Source organism: Phoenix dactylifera, unplaced genomic scaffold, assembly GCF_009389715.1.
Source record: "Phoenix dactylifera cultivar Barhee BC4 unplaced genomic scaffold, palm_55x_up_171113_PBpolish2nd_filt_p 001088F, whole genome shotgun sequence".
NCBI lineage: Eukaryota > Viridiplantae > Streptophyta > Magnoliopsida > Arecales > Arecaceae > Phoenix > Phoenix dactylifera.
This window is the reverse complement of record NW_024068435.1, coordinates 69,102-90,347: the sequence shown is the minus strand read 5'-3', so window position 1 is coordinate 90,347 and position 21,246 is coordinate 69,102. Positions and strand designations below refer to the sequence as shown.

Below are 21,246 nucleotides of genomic sequence, written 5' to 3'. Positions count from 1 at the left end.
AGCACTCTTGGATCTCTCGTTGAAGCTCTGGCTCTAAGAGGTGTACTCTGGCTAATAATACAGCTGTGGAGGGGCTTATCCGAATATACCGGCAGCAAAATCCGACTCATGAGATGCTCTAAGTTGCGTAGAATAATAGCCACTGGAAGATACCTCAAACACACCATATCCATATCCGTATCCATATGGGTCATAGGTTATTTGTGGCTGCGAAAATAGAATCTAGTATACGACTCGGAACCTGATACATCTATGGATCCTACTCCACATGCGAGGTCATCTGCAGCTGCATCATATCCTCCTGAATAACCTCAACGAGCCCATCTCCAATATGCAATCGTATCCTCGCAGGCGTTACCAGATCGTGCATTGTGGTCCCTATCCTATGTACCATGCGTAAATTGAGACTCACCGGTAAATCGAAGACCACCCAATGGTCGTCGCATAAACGGTGGTCTTTTATCCTCCACTCACTCATGACCACCAAAACTGCTATCCTAGTCTCTGAATCAAAGAGAGCTAACTCCTCGACATTCTTCATTAGGGCTGCAGGCAAGGCTCGCCGGACCGACCGTACCGGCACCGGCATACCGGTACGGTTCCGGTTCGATACCGGCTTGGAACCAGTACCGAACCGAAGCCGCGCGCGCGGCCCCGCATGCGCGAACATAAAAAAAACAATGCGTCCGCGCGCGCGGACACGTCAAATGCCACAGAGTGGCATTTAATGCCACTCTGTGGCATTAAATGGCCCACGCAGGCTGGCAGCCCGCGTGGGCACGGTGCCCCGCACGCGGGCGCGATTCTGATGGGGGCTCACGGTCCAAAGCCCCTCACCAAGCCCCTTTTCTTGGGCTCCTCGCGTGCGCCTCCAAAAACGATGACGATGGACCGATTGTAGGCAACGCCCAGTGGAATAATGCAAGAAGAAGATCAACAATGAAAGCAAACTTGATTTATATTCCTCTAAATTGAAAGCAAATGACAAGAATAAAGAAAGCAAAAGAAATCTAGCAAGAGATTGAGAGATCTCTTTCTAGCCCAATCTAGTGGAGATTGATGGATCTACCACTAGCCCAAGTCCTAGAACACAAGATCTAAGGACCGAAATCGGCACAAACGCTGCCCAAGCCTTACAGCCGACAAAACAACATGACTCTAGAATAACTCTGGATCCCCCTCAATGGTCCTCTACATCTCTTTTTATAGGCTAAGCCCTAGACAAAACTAAGTAACTCCCCTTAGGAAAACATGGCAAATTGTCTTCACATGGATCCAAGGCTTTTCCACCGTTGATTGGCATAAAATGAATGGCTAAAGATCACCCAAGAAGAGCCCTCCCACGGCTGGACCTTGGCTTGCTTTTTGGCTGTTGGATGGAAGAGGATGGAGGGCTGAGATGGTGTGAGACTCGCGGACCGGACGCACGGGACGCGTGTCCCGATTGGCCAGGTCGCGCGTCCCGACTGGACGTGTACCAGTCCGGGTGGGACTGGGACTGGGCGCGCGCCAAGCTGTCATGCGCGCGCGGGGGCGCGCGGGCGGGCGCGCCCGGTGCTAGGCGTGCTGGCGAGCAGGCGCATGCGCATGGCTGGGCGCGAGCCTGGGCGCGCGGGAGCCTAGGCAGGCCCTGTAGCAGGCGAGGTTCGTCCTGCCGAACCTCGCCGCACTGTAGTAGGCTGCTGGCGGGCTGGCTGTGCGCGGGCACTGTAGCTGGCGAGGTTCTTGCCCAAAAACTCGCAGCACTGCAGCAAGTGAGGTTGGCTGCGGCAGGATTTGGCTGCGGCATGGCTTTGGCGGGCTGCGTGCGCGGTGGGCTCGGCCAAGGTTGGGCATGCTTGGCCAAGGCTTAAGCATGCATGGGCGCACGTTTGGCTCGGCCGAGGTTGGGCGTGCTTGGCCGAGTGAAAGGGCTTGGCCAAGGCTTTCCAAGCAAAGTAGTTGGCCTTGGCTTGACCCTCTGTTGGCCTCCTTGTGGCCCGATGGCCCTCCTTTGTTGGCATGGCTATTTTGGCCCTCGGTTGGTGTGCGGTTGTTGCTCCTCTTGCGGCGTGGCTTGCGGGGGTTCTCAACATTCTCCCTCCCTTGAAGAACATCCTTGCCCTCAAGGATGAAGTTGGGGTACTTCTGAGAGACCTCGTCGTAGTCCTCCCATGTAGCATCTTCCTCGGGCAAGCCGCCCCACTGAATCAAGACTTGCCAAATTTTGCATCATTCTCGGCCTCATCGCCATATGCGGTACTTGAGGGCCTCAACTGGTTGAAGAAGTAGCCGGCCCTCCTCATCAAATGTGGGTAAGTCCGGTGCAATTAACGCTGGGTCACCAACCTTCTCTTTGAGCCACGACACATAGAAGACTGGATGAAGCTGAGATGAGGCGGGTAACTCCAGTCGGTAGACGACATCTCCGATGCGTTCTATGATTCTAAATGGCCCATAAAATTATTGAGATAGCTTGCGGTTGAACTTATCTTTTAATGGTTTTTGTTGGTAGGGCTTCAGCTTTAGGTAGACAAACTGGCCAGGGTTGAAGACAACTTCTCGGCGGCCTTGGTCATAGTACCTTTTCATTCTTTCTTGTGCCTTCCGGAGCTCTCTTTTTACATTTGCTAGGACTTCATCTCTTGCCAATAATTCCTGCTCAACTTCCTCACTTCGGGCCGTGCCCCTCTCATATGTAGTCAATAGTGGAGGGGGTCTCCCATACACAAGTTCAAAAGGACTCAATTTAATGGATGAATGGTAGGAAGTATTATACCATTATTCAGCCCAGGGTATGAAATCTTCCCACCGTGATTGTTGCTCATGGCAGAAGCAACGCAGGTATTGCTCCAAGGTCCTGTTGACTATCTCTGTCTGTCCGTCTGTGGGTGGTAAGAGGAACTGGCTTTTAGTTTGCTTCCTTGCAAGGTGAACAGTTCCTTCCAGAAAGTACTCATGAAGACTCGATCTCGGCCGGTGACGATGCTCCTTGGTACTCCATGGAGTCGAACAATGGTCTCCACGAATGCATGTGCAACTGACTTGGCTGTGTAAGGATGTTTAAGAGGTATGAAGTGTGCATACTTACTTAGCCAATCAACCACCACTAGGATCACCTCGTAGCCCTTGCTTGTCGATAGACCCTCGATGAAGTTCATGGTCAGATCCTCCCATATCATGTTCGGAATGGGAAGAGGTTGCAGCAGTCTAGTTGGTGCCCGTGGATCATATTTAGTCTTCTGACATGTCTCGCACTCGGCCACCAAGGATTTGACATCACGCTTCAACCCTTTCCAATAGAAGAAGTGCTTTACACGAAGGTAGGTGCGAAGCCAACCTGAATGGCCACCTTCCTTGCTGTTGTGGAAGTGGTCTAAGATGTTCCTCCTCAAGTCGGGGACGTCGGGGACATAGACATTTCCCTTGTAAAAAATCAGACCGTCGCGTACCTTAAATTCTGCAACTCCCATAGCAGCTGCATCAAGTTTTTCTTGAATTTCTTGCGCTCAAGCGTCAAGCTTTGTTGCCTCACGAACTCAGTCCCAAATCCTCCAATCAGCGCCGCTGATTGCTGCAAAATTCTGCAGCTCGTTCATGTCTTCAACTACCCACAAAATCAGGTCGTTCTCCCTTCGCGACAAGGCGTCCCACTTTGTTTTCTTTGCCGGGTTGATAGATGATGTCGTACTAGAAACCCAACTTTACAAGAAATTTTTGCTGTTCGGGAGTCACTATCTTCTGTTGAAGTAGATGACGAAGTGCTTGCTGGTCCGTGATGATGGTGAAGCGTCGGCCGAGAAGGTATGGCCTCCAAATCTTCACCGCATGTACAACCACCAGCAATTCTCTTGCGTAGATGCTCCAAGCCTTCTTCCTTGGCCCTAATGCTTTGGAAATGAAGGCCAAGGTCGTCGTTCGTGCACCAAAACAGCACCTATACCTTCGCCACTCGCGTCGGTGTAGACCTCGAATGGTTTGGAAAAGTCGGGCAAGGCAAGTACTAGTGTTTGTGTCATAGCTTCCTTGAGGTCTTCAAATGTCTTGCGCGCTTGGATGGTCCACATGAAACCTCCTTTTTTCAGCATGGTGGTCAGCAGCTTTGCAATCAGCCCGTAATCTTTCACGAATCGTCGGTAGTAGCCTATTAGCCCCAAAAATCCTCTTAGGGCCGTGATATCCTTCGGCCATGGCCAATCGAGCATGGCCTGAATTTTTCGTTGATCCACACGTACTCCTTCAGCTAAAATTATGTGGCCCAAGTACTTGAGCTCTGCTTGCGCGAACGCACACTTTGAAGGCTTGATGTAAAAGTGGTGTTCCTCCAAGGTGCGTAGAACAATCTCCAAGTGCTCAAGGTGCTCGTCCATGGATCTGGAATATATCAAGATGTCATCAAAAAATACTAAGACAAACCTCCGCAAGTAGGGTCTGAAAATTTCGTTCATGGCCGCTTGGAATGTTGATGGCGCATTGCATAGACCGAATGGCATCACCAAGTACTCGTAGTGGCCGGAATGCGTCCTGAAGGCCGCCTTGTGCACATCCTCCTCTTTCATTCTGATTTGATGGTAGCCGGCTCGTAAGTCCAATTTGGTGAAGAACTTGGCACTATGCAATTCATCGAGCATCTCGTCCACCGTAGGGATCGAAAAACGGTCTTTGATGGTTGCTTCGTTAAAGGCTCGGTAGTCGGTGCAGAATCTCCATGAGCCATCCTTCTTTCTCACCAATAGAACGGGTGAGGAGAAGGGACTCGAGCTATGTCGGATCAGCCCCTAGCTAAGCATTTCATCAACTTGACGCTCAATTTCTCTCTTTTGAAAGTGTGTGTACCTGTATGGTGGAACATTGACCGCAGCAGTCTCATCTTTTATCTGAATTGGATGATCAAAGCTTCGTTGTGGCGGGAGGAAAGTAGGCTTCTGGAGGACACTTTGATGAGCCTCTAACACCCTCCGAATTGGTGGCAGCCCCTCAAGTACTTGCTGCTGCTGGATTGAAGAGGATCCTCTTAGTTCGGGCTAGCCATAACAACGGCAAAGCAACTAGCCCCTCCTTTGCAAAGTTTCTCTATCACGTTGGCCTCGCAAGGCCGTACTTCCTTGCTGCTCAAGGCCGTCCATGTCTTCTTTCTGCCACCGAGTTTAAACTCCATGATCATCGCGTCAAAATCGGTCACCACCCGACCTAGACTACGTAACCATGCATTTCCCAATACAATGTCTAAGCCGACTAATCGAAGTACATGTAGGTCGGCTTTAACTCTCACCCCTTGTACATTCATCTTTACATTATTAACAATTTCAGCACATAGTAATTTTTCACCACTAGCAATTTTGACTTCAAACGGTGATACCGATGTACCTTTGAGTCCAACCTTTCGTACGATTGCTGAGTTGATGAAATTGTGAGAAGAGCTGCTGTCCACTAACAAGGAGACCTCATGCTTGCCGATCCAAGCCATGAGTCTCATTGTAGATGGTTTTGGTGCGCCGCAAAGTGCATTGAGTGACAATTCAGCATCCTGATTTTCTGCACATGGTTTGGTCTCTTCGGGGTGATCTTCCTCCTCGCTGCTGTTGTCTGAATTTTCAGATGCAGCGGGCTCTTCGTTGCTGCTTGTATCAAGAACGTAGACTTGGCCGGTCTTGCAATGATGCTCCCAACTCCACTTTTCACCACACTTGAAACATAGCCCCTTTTTTATGTAATCTTGCAGCTCATCACGTGACAACTTCTTTACCTCCCTTTGCTGATTTTTGGAACCTGTTGAAGTTATCTCTTTGGATCTGAAATTTACCTTGGATGGTTGTGGTTTGGTGAACTTGCTGATGGCACCATCCTTAGTTGTACGTCGTTTCGGATTGTAGCTTTGGTGTAGGATCTCCGCCATGCGCATCGCCTCTTGTAGCCGCGTTGGTTGTTTGAGTTTGATCTCCTTGGCTAGCCACGGATTGAGGCCGTCGATGAAGGTACCAAGCAAGGCTTTATCGGACCATCCGCTGACCATAGTTTGTAATTGCCGGAACTCATCGATGTAGGTCTGGACTTTGCCCTCCTGTTTAAGTTTTGCAAGTTGACCATGGTGATTGACAACGGGGGATAGTCCCCATTGTTTCATGAATTCGTCCATTAAGGCAGTCCACCCCAACCTTCTCCCTTCTTTCTCATAAAAGGCCCGGATCCACCTCCACCATCGGCTAGCCCTACCCTCTAAGTGGAAACTGACTAGGGTCACCCGATCAGCCCGTGGGATATCATAAACGTCAAAGTATTGATCCGCCTTGTCAAGCCACTTATACAGGTCTCCTCCACCAAACTTTGGGAAGTCAATTTTGGGTTTCCTAAACCCTTCTTCTCTAGGCCATGGACCCCTATAGTCATCATCTCCAAAGTCATTACCCCGCATATTTCTTCCTCTCCTTGCCATGGGTTCTCTCCAGCCATGAGGCCTTTGAGCATAGAAGGGACGTTCTTCGGGTTCACCATCGGCCTCATCATGATTGTTATGGCCATTACTAACCCGCTCATCGTCGAGCCACCTCTCAAATACTAAGCCTTCGGCTTCTATCCTTCCTCCCATTCGCCCATGGTGCCTCATGTCATGATCTACATGATGTGTACCCTGAATACTAATGGGATCGCTCTCATACCTTGCCCGGCCCTGCCGTGCGGCATGCGACCTAGGCACTTCTTCTTGCACCCTCTTGTGTTCCCTCTCTAGAATCCTCCTTTCCAACCTCTCAATGTTGGCATTGTTCTCCCTCCTTATTTCAGCCATAGTATTGGACAAAGTTTCCAATGCCCGGTTAAAGTTTGCCGAACTAACTTCAAGGGCTTCTAACCTCCTATCGTGGTTATTATTTTGGGGGGACTCCATCTCCTCTTAACCCTCTATTTTAGGACGCTCAAACTCTGAGACAACAGCCCCTCTACCTCTCAAAGATCAGAACTCAACCAAGCCCCAAAGACTTGCTGCACAGAAAATTTCTGCAGCAGTCTACTGACTTCAGCAGCCAATATCTTCCTCAAAACAGAACCAAATCAACACGTAAAGATGCCTATTACAGTGACTAATAAGCTCTGAAACTCTCCACAAAAAATCAAAATCAAATCTTCTAAAAACCCGGTTTTTAACAATCCAAACACAGACCTTGCTGCAGAATTTTTCTGCAACACAGAAACTTCTCAAACCAGTCCCCAAACCTCCTGCGGTTGTCACCTAAAGGATGAACCAACCCACTTGACGTGTACACCACTCAATCAGCCTCCGACAGGGGTTTTACAATAATAAAAACAGAAATTAAAAATCCCCCAATCGAATACAAATTCAAGCCCAACATAGGATGCAGAATTTTTATGAACTCCACCACAACTATGATCTGATTTTTAAATTTAAATCTAAAAGAATATGCAAAGCAAATTCAGATCTGGAAGATTGGTATCCAAGCGTTACCTCCTTGAAGGATTCTCGCAATGAAAGCACCAAATTGATGGGGGCTCACGGTCCAAAGCCCCTCACCAAGCCCCTTTCCTTGCGCTCCTCATGTGCGCCATCAAAAATGATAATGATGGACCGATTGTAGGCAACGCCCAGTGGAATAACGCAAGAAGAAGATCAACAATGAAAGCAAACTTGATTTATATTCCTCTAAATTGAAAGCAAATGACAAGAATAAAGAAAGCAAAAGAAATCTAGCAAGAGATTGAGAGATCTCTTCCTAGCCTAATCTAGTGGAGATTGATGGATCTACCACTAGCCCAAGTCCTAGAACACAGGATCTAAGGACCGAAATCGGCACAAACGCCGCCCAAGCCTTACGGTCGACAAAACAACATGACTCTAGAATAACTCTGGATCCCCCTCAATGGTCCTCTACATCTCTTTTTATAGGCTAAGCCATAGACAAAACTAAGTAACTCCACTTAGGAAAACATGGCAAATTGTCTTCACATGGATCCAAAAGGCTTTTCCACCATTGATTGGCATGAATGAATGGCTAAAGATCACCCAAGAAGGGCCCTCCCACGGCTGGACCTTGGCTTGCTTTTTGGCCGTTGGATGGAAGAGGATGGACGGCTGAGATGGCGTGAGACTCGCGGTCCGGACGCACGGGACGCGTGTCCCGGTTGGCCGGGTCGCGCATCCCGGCTGGACATGTCCCAGTCCGGGTGGTACTGGGACCGGGCGCGCGCCAGGCTGTCGGGCGCGGGCGGGCGGACGCTGGCGCATGGGCGAGCGGGCGAGCGGGCGCGCGGGCGATCGGCCTGCAGGGCGCGCTGCTGGGCACGCAGGAGCCTGGGCATGCGCGGGCATTGTAGCAGGCGAGGTTCGTCCTGCCGAACCTCGCCACACTGTAGAAGGCTGCTGGCGGGCTGGCTGTGCGCGGGCACTGTAGCTGGCGAGGTTCTTGCCCAAGAACCTCGAGCAAGAACCTCGCCGCACTATAGCAAGTGAGGTTGGCTGCGGCAGGATTTGGTGCGGCATGGCTTTGGCGGGGCTGCGTGCGCGGTGGGCTCGGCCAAGGTTGGGTATGCTTGGCCGAGGCTTGGGCATGCATGGGCGCACGTTTTGCTCGGCCGAGGTTGGGCGTGCTTGGCCGAGTGAAAGGGCTTGACTAAAGCTTTCCAAGCAAAATAGTTGGCCTTGGCTTGACCCTCCGTTGGCCTCCTTGTGGCCCGATGGCCCTCCTTGGTTGGCATAGCTACTTTGGCCCTCAGTTGGTGTGCGGTTGTTGCTCCTGTTGCGGCGTGGCTTGCGGGGGTCCACAACAGATTTCCTGCTGGGGAATCGCGCGTGGGCGTGGTTTCTGCGTGGAAAATCGCGCATGGGCGCACGTTCTCCACTCGTGCGTCCGCGCGCGATTCCCAAAAAAATTCACCGCGTCCGTGCGGACGCATCAAATGCCTGCCACTCTGTGGCATTAAATGGCCCACGCGGGCTGCCAGCCCGCGTGGGCACGGTGCCCCGCGCGAGGAACCGCGCGTGGGCACGGTGCCCCGCGCGAGGAACCGCGCGCGGGCACGATTCCCTGCTGGGAAACTACGCGCGGGCGCGATTCCCTACTGGGGAATCATGCGCGGGCGCGCGTTCTCCGCTCGCGCGTCCGCACGCGATTTCCAAAAAAAAATTCACCGCGTCCGCGCGGATGCGTTAAATGCCACTTAAGCCACTCTGTAGCATTTAAAAGGCCCACGCGAGCTCCAGCCGCATGGGCGCTCTTCCCCGTGCACGGGGCGCGTTGCCCCGCGAGCGGGCGCTCTTCCCCGCGCACCCACGCGCAAGAAAAATGTGTCGGTACCGGTGCGAACCGGGCCGGTTCGTGCCGGTACAAGTACGGAACCAATCGATTCCAACCCAGTTTGGGTCGAAACCGTTTTTATACGTTGTACCGTATCGGTGCCCGTCTGTAGGTGCCTTTTGTTTTTCTTTTTTAGCATGCTGGGCAGCTGCTTTCTTACCCTTCATGCCTCTCTCTGCCTAGCTATGCTGGAAGAATGTATGTCGCCCTCCTGATTGAGTCGACCGGATAGTATAGTGGCCTCGTCTAAACATCCCTCGATCATATCTCTGAGAGGATGTCTCGGACGAGAAACCATGTGGTGACTGGCTCTCCTGTGACTTTGGCTGATTAGCTGGAAGGATGAGTAGAATATTATGCTCAGCCCATTTTTCTACATCGACCCTAGCCTCGATGATCAACTGGAAGGATGAGTGGAATATTGCACTCAGCCTATTTTCCTATATCGACCCTAGCCTCGATGATCAACTGGAAGGATGAGTGGAATATTGCGCTCAGCCCATTTTCCTACATCGACTCTAGCCTCGCTGGCTACGAAACTAGCCGGTCGTGAAGGTGATCCTCTCTCATCAAGCTCCGGCTCCTATTGCTGGTCCACAAGTTATCCAATCATAGGATCATCCTCATCATCAACGAAAACACTATGAATCGAATCTATGTACTTGAGCTCCACTTCCTCATGAATGTATTTCAGCCTCAACCTTAAATTGTAGGGAACATATACAAGGTAATTAAGGTGCTTTTGTAAAATGGTTCCTCTACTTTCTGTGGATGAGGGCAAAAGTGGACCAATTACACTCACAGCCACTAGATGAGACCGTGAGAGGATCCGGATAGCTAGCCGCTTAAGATTTTTCGCAGACGGCCCAAAATAAATCCACCATTCAGCTGAAAAATATTGAAAAAATTACATATAAGAGAGTAGCATATTAGTAACCATCTACGCCAAGTAAATATCCTCCTGATGTATAACATACCTGCATTTATACTTTTCTTACTTACAACAGCTGCAGAGACGCCAAAGCTATCGCTGCCCTCTTTAAATATTTTGGTCTATGAAAAAGAACCATGTTGTACTATGTTAATAATAGAAGATATCAGTTAAGTTACACATGTCACTTAAGTTAGCTTACCTCTGCTAAAAATAGGATCGCAACTTTTAGATTTAGTTCCATCTTGTAAATCACATTACACAGAGCGAATAGAAGTTTATCAATACGATTCCAGGTACGCTGTACTGGAACCAAGAGTTCAGATAGTATGCTGCACATAAAGTCCATTATTGTCTTAGTTCATTATTTTTCATATTTTTTTACTTATTTATATATTTTTAATAATTTTTAAATTTAAAAATATGTTTAAATATCATAAATTCAGATAAATATTATTTATACCTCAAAAATTACTTTGAATTATGTAATTCATACTATTAATTTTTTATAATTTTTGGTATTATTTATATATTTTTAATTATTTTTTGAATTTAAAAATAATTTTAAATATTAATATTTTAAAAAATTAATTTTAGCTCAGATCTATGTAGAACCCAACAATGGATACTATATATATTTTTTTAGGCTCTCAGGCTTGCATCAAAGGGTACCTATTTCTCAATTATTTTCAAATTTAGGCCTAAGCTACTGCGCACATGATCGCATCAAAACTTGAATGAATGAACACCAAATTTTTATGAAGAGTAGCTTGCAAACCCTAAATACGTTTTTGATTTTATTTTTTTAATTTTTATTTATTTTAAAAAAATATTTTTTAATCTAAAAATATATTTTTAATTTTTAAAAATTATATATAATCTAAAAATTAAAATTTTTTATGTCAGCATGTAGATTGTCCATAGATCTCCAACACATACAAAAATCAAGTCGAAATCAAAAATTTTGGCATGATCTTTTCTTATTTTGCAATTTTTGATCTAATTTTTTCAAGTCCTGAAAAAAGAAAGAATGAGCTTAGAGGAGAGAACGTACATCTTATTTAGCTTTGGATTTTTCTTCTGATAGCCTAAATCGGTGTGGTTTTTAGAGTAGTTGGAAATGGGAAGCAGCGGAAGGACACCTCTTTGTGAATTGTTGTTGGGAAGGCTTCTCAGGCCTTCCCAACAACAATCATTAGGCATCAGACCACCCAAAACAGTCAATCCAGTTCGAAACGGAATTGGCCGATTCCAAGCTGGCTCGCACCCTCTCCGGCCAGTTCGGGGCTGGAAGCGAATAAACAAGGCAAACCAATCCGGTTTCGCCTGTTCGGTACCGGTTCTGGCCGAGTCAGGGCCGGAACTGAATAAACAAGGCAAACCGACCCAATTTCATACCGGATCGGCTCGGTACTGCACGAACTGGGTCAAACCGCCCAATTCGGCAGACCATGGGAGAGATTATCTTCAATAAGCATGAGCAATCAAGATTTGATACTAAAGCACAAATGAACCCCAAAAATCTTTCAAGGTTAAGATCAGTCTTAGACAAAGTTGCATCCTTGCAGTAGTCAAATGAGCTCTGTATTCCTTCCAAGGACTAATAAAATAACAAATATAAAGATACAGAAAGAGGAATTAATGATAAGTGAAATAAAGTGTGGAACAAAGGAACTCAAAGGCATAATATGCAAAATCTAGCTAAATGATCGTAATTTTTATTAATATCACAAGCCATCCATCACTCGTGGCTGAATGGAAAGAATATCAAAAGGCGTTCCCATTTATACAAGCCATATTAGGTATGATAAACCTCAATCACTATTTGATCAATTTATGCTGCTAAAGTAACTAGCTCCCATGTATAAAGGCAAGCCAACTAGCATGGTAATTGGCTCTTCAAAGAGATTATCAGCTCTCAACAACCTCTTTGTGAGGGGTTACTCTAGTTCCTTGAAAGACTTGGTTTGCATAGATTGTATCTCAGTTTCATTTTCTTGCACTATTAGAAAAATGAATTAGACCTCACCTTCAGCAGAAAAAAGAAATGACCTGCAGAAAAATAAATTTTTGACACTCTAGTCAAGTTAGAGATGAGAGCCAACTTCATGATTTCTTCAGTCTTATAATATAGTAGATTATTAGATACGCATGCAAAACCTGGTTACTGCAAAGCTTATTTATTAAAAATTTAATATCACATGCAAGTATTACTATCCATATAAGATGACTTATCTTACAAGTTACAGCTTGATACTCAATTGAACAATTAATTAAACAATATATTGTTTCTTGCTTCTCTATATTACAAGATTTCTACCCACAAAGGTGCAATAGTTTGTAGAATATTTGTTGATGACCATTCATTTTATACATGATACTCTGACCTGAAAGATAAGTATTGATTTAAGGACTAGAATAATCGCATCCAAGTGAGTTTCTTGGAGAATAGCTAAAAATAGCTAACACCATTCAATGCAATAAAATATTGGATCAAGTAATAATGAGGAAACTCAAGCCTTTGTTAAAAATCAAAATCTCATCAATCTGTAAAAAGCTTGGCATTGACCACTGACTATATACAAGGTGGAAACTGATAAATAAATTACAAAATGAAAATGACATTATTAAGCTAATAGCTGTTCGATGCACCAACTAAAGATGCTTAATAACATGGCATGGGTTAAGATTGACGCATTTTCAAGTTTTACTTATTTAACATAGACGGTATTTGAAATGGTGCATCAACATAGCATTTGAAATGGCTGAATACTATGACATGTTCAATTACTAACAGTGAAATCATATGCTAGAAGGAAAAATATGAGTCTGAACCAGATATCCAATTAACAAAGATATAAGATCTTTTAATGATGGAACAAAAATGATAAAAAGAACATGGTAAAAGCATAAATTTGAAGAAAAATAAATAGCAATGCTATTATCAGGTCAATCAAAAACTTGCTATTCAAGATATTAAAACACTTCAAAGAATTAGTCACAGTCACTGGATAGATTTTCTATATTTTATTAAAGTATAAGGCAGCTTACAAGGAATCTGTACATAAAGAATTCAATAAGCGAAGAGTCCGATGAGGGAGAAATTATACCAGATGACTCTTCTAATCGTCGGATAAAAGCTAATTGAAATAAAGAACCTGCATTTATCATAATCAAATCACTAATTTATTCTTAAAAATCATAATATGCAACACAATCACTAGCTAGCAATCATTGTAAGAATTGCAAAACATATGCAAACCCTCATTTAAATGAAGACAAAATATTACATGATAATGATCCTTTACTGAAAATTTACTTTGTTAAAAATTGTGTAAGAGGAAATATTAGGAGTCTTATTTCCTACTGCACAAACGTAATATAGAGCTGATGCAGCACATAATGGCCCTCTGCCGGTAATCGTACACAGTACTACACACCAATGACACAATTCTGATAAGCACCACACACAAGTATTATTGTTCACTGTTTTTTGGGATTTTTTTGAGGAAAATGCATCATAATAAATGCAAAGTTAAAACGAAAATGTCAAATGGCATCTTCTACAGCACTTAGATGTTAAAGATGAGAAGAGTTTATTGGCAGAATTCATGAATATCCAAGTTTTAAATTTTAAGTGTATTATTTTGATAAGAAAAAAGGAAAATCCATTTCCAAACCAGAATTTCTTTCTTGTAATCAGAAAAATCAGATGCATCTGCATTCCTAATAGATAGCTGAAAATTAGGTAAAGTCTTCTATGTTACACAGAGAGTGAAAAGGTTTGAAGCATGTTTCTGTTCCTAATCCTTGAGATAATTTGGTTGTGTTTTATCTGGCTACCTCCCATAAACTTCAACAAATAACTTAAGTTTCTTCTTCGCTCATTCTTTCTATTTACTTTTTGTGAAGCATTAAAAAAGCTGCCAAACATCTTCATTGCCAAATAGCTTTGTTCAGTGAGAATATCTTTTTCAGTGAGACTGCATGGGCATGCAGAGAGAAAAATAAAGGACAAAAGTTTGAGCTTCTCAGTGAGAAACCAATAGAAAGAGACCTGCAGGAACAAGTAGGGAACTTCGGAAGAACAAGGAAATTATCATCAAGGAAATAAAATCCAGCACCATAGGGGAAGGGAGATTCACCAATGGGAAGTAAAATTTCCACTCATATAGCATTTATGAATAATTCTAATTGCATAAGAAAGCAAGATCTTCTTTCAAGAAAACATCATATAAAATCAAGAATGAGCATGTGGAAACTATGTAAATTCTAAACAATAGCTGGATTAATTGATGCACTAACATAGCTACGAGTTTTGTGCTTCGGACCACTATAATGTCAGATTTGCAGATCCAGTCTACTTTCAGTTTATCTTTCTGCAGAAATGCACTACGTTTGATTGATTGGGACACTTTTTCCTGTATGCCTCTCATTATTTTGGACATTGTTGCCCTTGGCACAAAGCATGCAGCTCAATCTTGCATAAGTAGTAAATACATGCAAATTCACTACAAATCATGCGTGCGTTCAAATCTGCTCACACATATAGCTGGAACGACGAACAAGAACCAGGAGCAAAATGTCCAAAAAGTTAAAACTAGGCAAGTTCTACAAAAAAAATTTAAAAAAAGGGGATCTGCAAAAAGGAAAATAATGGGGGTCAGTCTTGCAAAACCACCAAAATGCTATAATGTAATCATGGTAAAACCCTATTACTCTCCTAGGGTTTATAAATTTTACCTTCATTAGATGGACAAGATGATACTAAAAATCCAACAAGGGCCTGATCAACATCAAATGAAGCTCTTGGGCTTGGCTTGTTAAAGCCCTCTAAGGTTTACTAGTAGGCTTCTCTCTCTCTCTCTCTCTCTCTCTCTCTCTCTCTCTCTCACACACACACACACACACACATTTTATCACCCCCCATTTTCTACCCCCCCTCTACAAAACATTTTCATCTAGACACAGAAGCCAGCTCCCTTGCGATATATGTCTCTTAAAGTATAAAAAATAGGAAAAAGTAAAAAGGACTCCAGGTCAGAAGTGGTCCAATGTCAATACCTTTCAATAGGTAAAGCTTAGTGATAATTTAGTTAAAATGGACAAATATTATAACAAAAACAATCCCTATAACAAACATCAGATCCTTGACAGTGCAACATTTTACCAATTAAGTTCTTCCCTTGCAAAATACTTAAGCAATTTAGTACCTTAACAAAATTTGTTTGTGAATTTTTCCCACCAACAATTATAATACATGAGAATTAGGACCTCAGCATTAAAACTAATGCAGCGCCAAATAGAATAGAGCTGCAGAAACTGTTTTAAATTGTAGAGATAAAATCAGATCTACTAATAAGATAAGTGGACATGGAAATCACATCACATAAAACCTTCTAAGTGTAAAGTTTACGTGATTAAAAAACAAACCATGGCTTGATGCTTCACCACAAAAAGCTTGTGGATGTCAAACCAGGAAAAATAGTATGAGTGCCTTTTGCAATCCATTTTCAAATTGAGTACCTCAAGTAGCTTGCCAAAGACCACAGTTGCCATGCTACCACTGTCAGTATTAATATTCTAAAGTGTCCCATGGCAGTTTCTCTGTGCCTTTAAGATACTAGATCTCCACCAATCATGATCAAGCTGCTCATGCACAACTCTGTATGAAATTTGATTCACTAGGCATCTCCCTCAAGTAACACTTTTGCATAAGCATCTCTATTTTCTTCCTTTAACTCCACATCCTTCGCAATTTGTTTTCGTTAGTAACCCTTCTTTTTAGGACAAATATAGCAGTTTTGCCCAGATTAACCACAAGTATAGCACAGGGTTCTCCCTCTCTCTCAGCTCAATCTTCAAAGTTCTACATAGTGGTTCTTGTGAAATTTTCAACATTAGCCAACAGCTTAGGGGAAGGAAACTGCGGCACCACCAATGGATAGGTGTCTTGTGACCCCTTGTGTATAGTCCATCTTCCGTTTGCACTCTAAAATAGTGTAGCTCATGTATAAATCAAAATTCATGACCCACAATCTCACCTTGAATACTGGTCCACAATGAAAAGTTGTAGTTTATTGCAAGTACCACTTCAGAAACAAATGCATAAAGTAGATGTAGGTACAGGTGGATGTCCAGGTATGAGTTTGGACAGCAAGGTTTTATAAGTTGAGTGGAGCATCCACAAATGTTCTTAAAAATATTTATATATTCTTTTACTATAGTCGTTTCTTGTTCCACATTGTACAATGATCACTTCTCATTGTACTTTAAAAAATTAATAAATGTACTCCTAGTTTTAGTTAATGCACTTCTTTCTCTTGAACATTTATTAGAGACTGAATTTGGAGGTATCTGTTTACTGAAAAGGGGTGACTTAAAAAGGATAAAAGATTAATGCTCTCCACCATACTAGTAGTGTCAGATCTAATTTCCAACACCTCATTCAAAATTGGCCCATTTAAAAGAATAAGAACAACCCCACTGATTAACATGTCCCTTGCCTATTCCGGTTTACCAAAAGTTAAGAATCAAGACTAAGATCAAGATCAGAAGGTGAATTAAGGGTTTTCTAGAGCAAAATTCTGATTTTTTTCTCACCAATTTACAAAAATCTCAATCTTTTCAATCCTTGAACTCCATACGATGATGCAAGAGCTGTGTCACCGTCCATACCTAAATCTAATCCCCCAACCACATTCTTTTTATTCCTTCAACCTAACCACACAATCCCACATATCACCCCTCTAACAAAAACCCAAAAAGCTCCTACCTCTCTATCTCCATAATCACCCCCCTCAAGAGATTCCATAAATAATATATGCTCCCTATAGCCCAAATTTAGTTATCCAACTACTTGCTCCCTCCTATCGTCCTCAAAAGCAAAGATCGTTGTGCCTGCATTGGGGCTTGTACTGATTGGCCAACAGGCACGATTTGGTACACCCCCATGCTATACCGTGTCGGGCCCCATACCGACAAAGAAAAGGGGGCGGAGGAGAAGGAGAACGGAAAAGAGGAAAAAAGAGAGAGGCGGGGAGGGAGGGAGAGGAAGAGGGAAGAAGGGAGGGAGAGAGACAGTGAAGACCGGTGCAGTGCAACCCAACACCGCAGAGAGGACGGAGGAGAGGAAGAACGTGAGAGAGCAAAAGCGAGATAAAGAGGGAGGGAGAGCAAGAAGGAGAGGGAGATGGAGGGAGAGACATGGAGACCACCGACAGACCGTGGAGGGCCAGGGAGTAGTGTGGAGGGCCAAGGAGTGGCGCGGAGGGGAGAAGGAGGGGCTCCGCCCTCTGGACCCCTATTTCGAAGACTAGAGCCCTGTTTCATTGGAAACAAGGATCCGTCGGGGCCCTCTTTTTTTATTTCACAAGTTCTAAGTGAAGTCGGCAACCTCCTTGCCAACTTCACTTAATATTTCCAAAATAAAAAATGCCACTTTTTTGTTTTCAAAATATTAAGTGAAGTCGGCAAGAGGATTGCCGACTTCACTTAAAAATTTGCAAAATAAAAAAAGAGGCCCTAACAGACCCCTATTTCAAACAAAATAAGGGTTTGTAGGGTGGAGCCCCTCCTCCACCCCTCCGTGCCACTCCCTAGCCCTTTACGGCCCTCGGGCAGCCTCATCTCTCGCCCTCCCCCTCTCTCTCTCTCTTTCCTTCCTCCTCTCTTCCTCCTTCATCGATTTCTCATTTTGAATGCTAGAACTGTCCCAGCCCGCCGCCAGCATGGCTCAATATGCTCTGAATCAAACGATTCAGGATGGTTCCACATTCCTTCTCCAAAGATTCCACTTCTAGCTTGAGGCCCTACCTATGCCATTCCACTTGAAATCTCCCCATCAGCACCATCTCTTCCCGATGTTATCACAAAAACCAGGATCATGTTCTACTCTAATGCACTCGGGTCTCCAAATGGTCAAAATTGTATTTCCTACACAAGTACAATTCTAAAACATAACATTGCAACTCTGGATCAAAAGCCTTTGGGACTTCGCACGATGCTTCTTAGATTTAGAATCGAAAGGCCCAATCATCATTGCAAGCTTCTTGAATTGCTTGATGTGGGGTTTAATGGCAACTTACAAATTGGATTCAAATACTCTCCAATTTGGGGCTCGATTGGAAATGCGCAATCTTACAATCATGGCTATCCATGTATTGCACAATAGCTATAACTATAGATGGCCCCATGAAGAGCATGAGACATCATGCCTCATGTACTATGTAGACCAACTACAATCACAACCATCAAGCAATACAAGAACAGCATGATTGCAAGACAGGACCTCTCCAAATGAGGCCTGAACTAGAGAGAATCCTGATCGTCATACATCATCACAAAATGTGAATTTCCCATTCATTACTAATTTGTTGGCTTGCTTCTCTTATCCTATACTTTACTAAAGAGTAATGCTAGGAAGCTCCCATTATATGCAGACAAACGATTCTCTTGCCTGTTGGCAAGATGGGATTGGTGCAACTCATGGATTTGCTGCCAAATACAAAAGGTCGGTTAATTATGGAGTTGCCAAGTCAAGAGTTGTGCCCAGATGAACTTCTAAAGCATTTTCCTTTCTTAAATTACTCCTAAATTATGACCCATAAATTAAACTTATTCACTAGAATATTTTTTCCTTATTTCGGTAATAAATAAAATGGAAAGAAGTGATCCCTCTTTCACACACAATACTTTCAACTTTCCTAATATTTTAATGAACAATTTCTGACACATGAATCACCACTAATTTTCTGCATGGACAATTTTCTGTAATAAAAAGGGAAAGATATCAGCTTTTCTCAACGATCCCTGCTTTTATCATTTCCCTCCATCACAAATCTTTCTAATTTTCTCATAAATCCTAACCACTAAATCACTCCTACGTTTTTGACATGGACTGTTCTTTTCCATTTCTTATAATACAGAAAAAAGAAGCGAGCTTTCTTGCATGCAATGTTTCCCACATTTCTAGAAAATCATCAAAACATTCCAAAATAAGGATTTCTTGACCAACCCAAATTTGTTAGCTTAATACTCTTTTTCCCAAATCTCTTCTAAATCCCAAACCACACAGCACTCATAAATATTTCACATTGACAGCCTCCTCCATGTATCTTACTGATGTTTATGTCTAATGGGCATCGTAGACTCCCATCCTAACATATTCAAAATGAGAGTTTTGAATTTCAGGATTATTTTAGGAATATTCAGTATGCCAACTTCCTTTTCTCAAAATGCACTTCCTCTTTTGAACTAATATCCCAAAGGAACCAGTTTCTTCATTCTATTCATGACCTTTGGATGATCCCATGTCTTTCTCCTCTCTCTCTGCTATCTATATCTCTTATATTATGTTTCCATCTTTGACTGCTAATTCTCTTGATTCCTCTCCATTTCCTATTATAGCTGCCCACATTCATATTTTTCATGATCGAGACCACTTTTCAACCATTTCTCTCTCTAAAAGGGTCTTGCTTTTTTCCTCTTTTTGGTTTAAATCACTTTAATAGTGTCCTTGTTAGTATTTCACCATCCCTTACTGAAGAAGATATTGCTCTTCATTTCCGCAAGCCTTTTATTCCAAACACCCTATATATTAACTGTAAAATGAGTAAGAGACGGATCTTTTCCACAGCAAAAGAAGAAGGTCGCGAACACCCCCCCACTCCCCACTACAGGAGTTTAATAATTATCTTAAAACCAAAAAATCTAATGTCTCATTCTATACCTATCACCATCCTGCATGACTATCCCCATCCTTTTAAGTCATCTTTTTCAGAAGTGGCAAGGTCAATCAAGAACAAAACTTCCACCATATACTTCCCCCACAACAGCTGTTCCAATAGCATTTTTAATCCAAAAGTGCATCAAATCCCACTGAAATGAGGGCTATCCGCATTTGTATCCCACTCCAGAAATGAAATGGAAATCAAATACATCATCAATCACAATACTAACATGGCACCTATAAACAAATCAAACTACCATTCCACCAGTCAAGCGCTGCTAGAACTCAAACAAGAACACCTTCAATTCAGACTAACCGCAAACAATGGTGCAAAAGCATCTAATCGTAACCCCTGGAAGATTTAATCGATACCTAATCGGATTTCAATAAATATGCAAGATGGAGGATATGAAGAAATTATCACCTATGATCATCCCGATGGTGACGAAGGTGAGGAGCGCGAGGATGTACTTGGATCGACTCATCACCGAATGATCGGACTCGGTCACCTTTTGCTTTCGTTCTCTCTCGCGCGCGGCGAGAGGTTTCGGAGGACGCCGCTGGATTTATGCACGCCGGGAGGACAAACCGACTTCCTTGCCGTGGTTTTTGGGCTTTGATTTTGGGTCTCGAGCTTTCAAAGCACTCTGACGTGTTGGACGGGTTGATCGGTTGTCGCCTCAATCGTCTCTGGGTCTGGGGTCGCTTTTCGGAAGCTGCTGGGGTAATAACATATCAGGGAAATAAATTATATTTATAACATTATATAAATTTGTCAAAACTATTGTGATACGGTTATAGCGTAAATAACATTTGTGCAGACTAAAATATAAATTACAGTGAATTTCAAAACTGTACGTACGTAGCTTGGCTTGAGTTTAAATTAAAACTGAATTACGAATATATAATTATTATATTTGATATTCAATATATTTTGTAACAATTAAAAATATTTTTATTTTATTTTTTGTTATATATAATCGTTATATTATATTAAATAAACTATGAATTTTATATATTAATCATTACATAAAGTTTTTGAGACTATTATAATGTTTATATAATAAATTAAAAAGTTGTTATTATATAGCCTGTCATTATTCGCTAGCTCTCCTGTCCCATGATTATATAGGCTATGTTATTAACGATAATTTGGAATATGAGAAGAATTTAAATCATATTAATGTTCGCAACTTCACATGGCGAGTGATTAAAAACCATTGATAGATGACTTTGTTTAATACATTAATTCAGATACATGACTATTAATGATAATGTGATATTTGAGAAAGGTAATAATT

General features: G+C 43.1%; 1 protein-coding gene across 2 annotated transcripts in view; it reads right to left on the bottom strand.

The window, feature by feature from the left end:
* The window catches only part of LOC103722593 (prolyl 4-hydroxylase 1), a 68,005-nt gene extending 47,356 nt beyond the window's left edge, over positions 1–20,649 (bottom strand). The window contains exons 1-2 of one of the 2 annotated variants that reach the window (XM_008813199.3): positions 20,370–20,649; positions 13,326–13,373 (exon numbers count right to left, since the gene is read on the bottom strand). Coding sequence is in view for 1 of the 2 variants with exons in the window: in XM_008813197.4 (XP_008811419.1) it covers positions 13,326–13,373; positions 20,370–20,430 (109 nt within the window). In the remaining variant the exon portion in view is untranslated. The remainder of the gene's footprint in view (positions 1–13,325; positions 13,374–20,369) is intronic. The other variant, XM_008813197.4, reaches the window with a different exon arrangement.
* Positions 20,650–21,246: the final 597 nt, after the last annotated feature.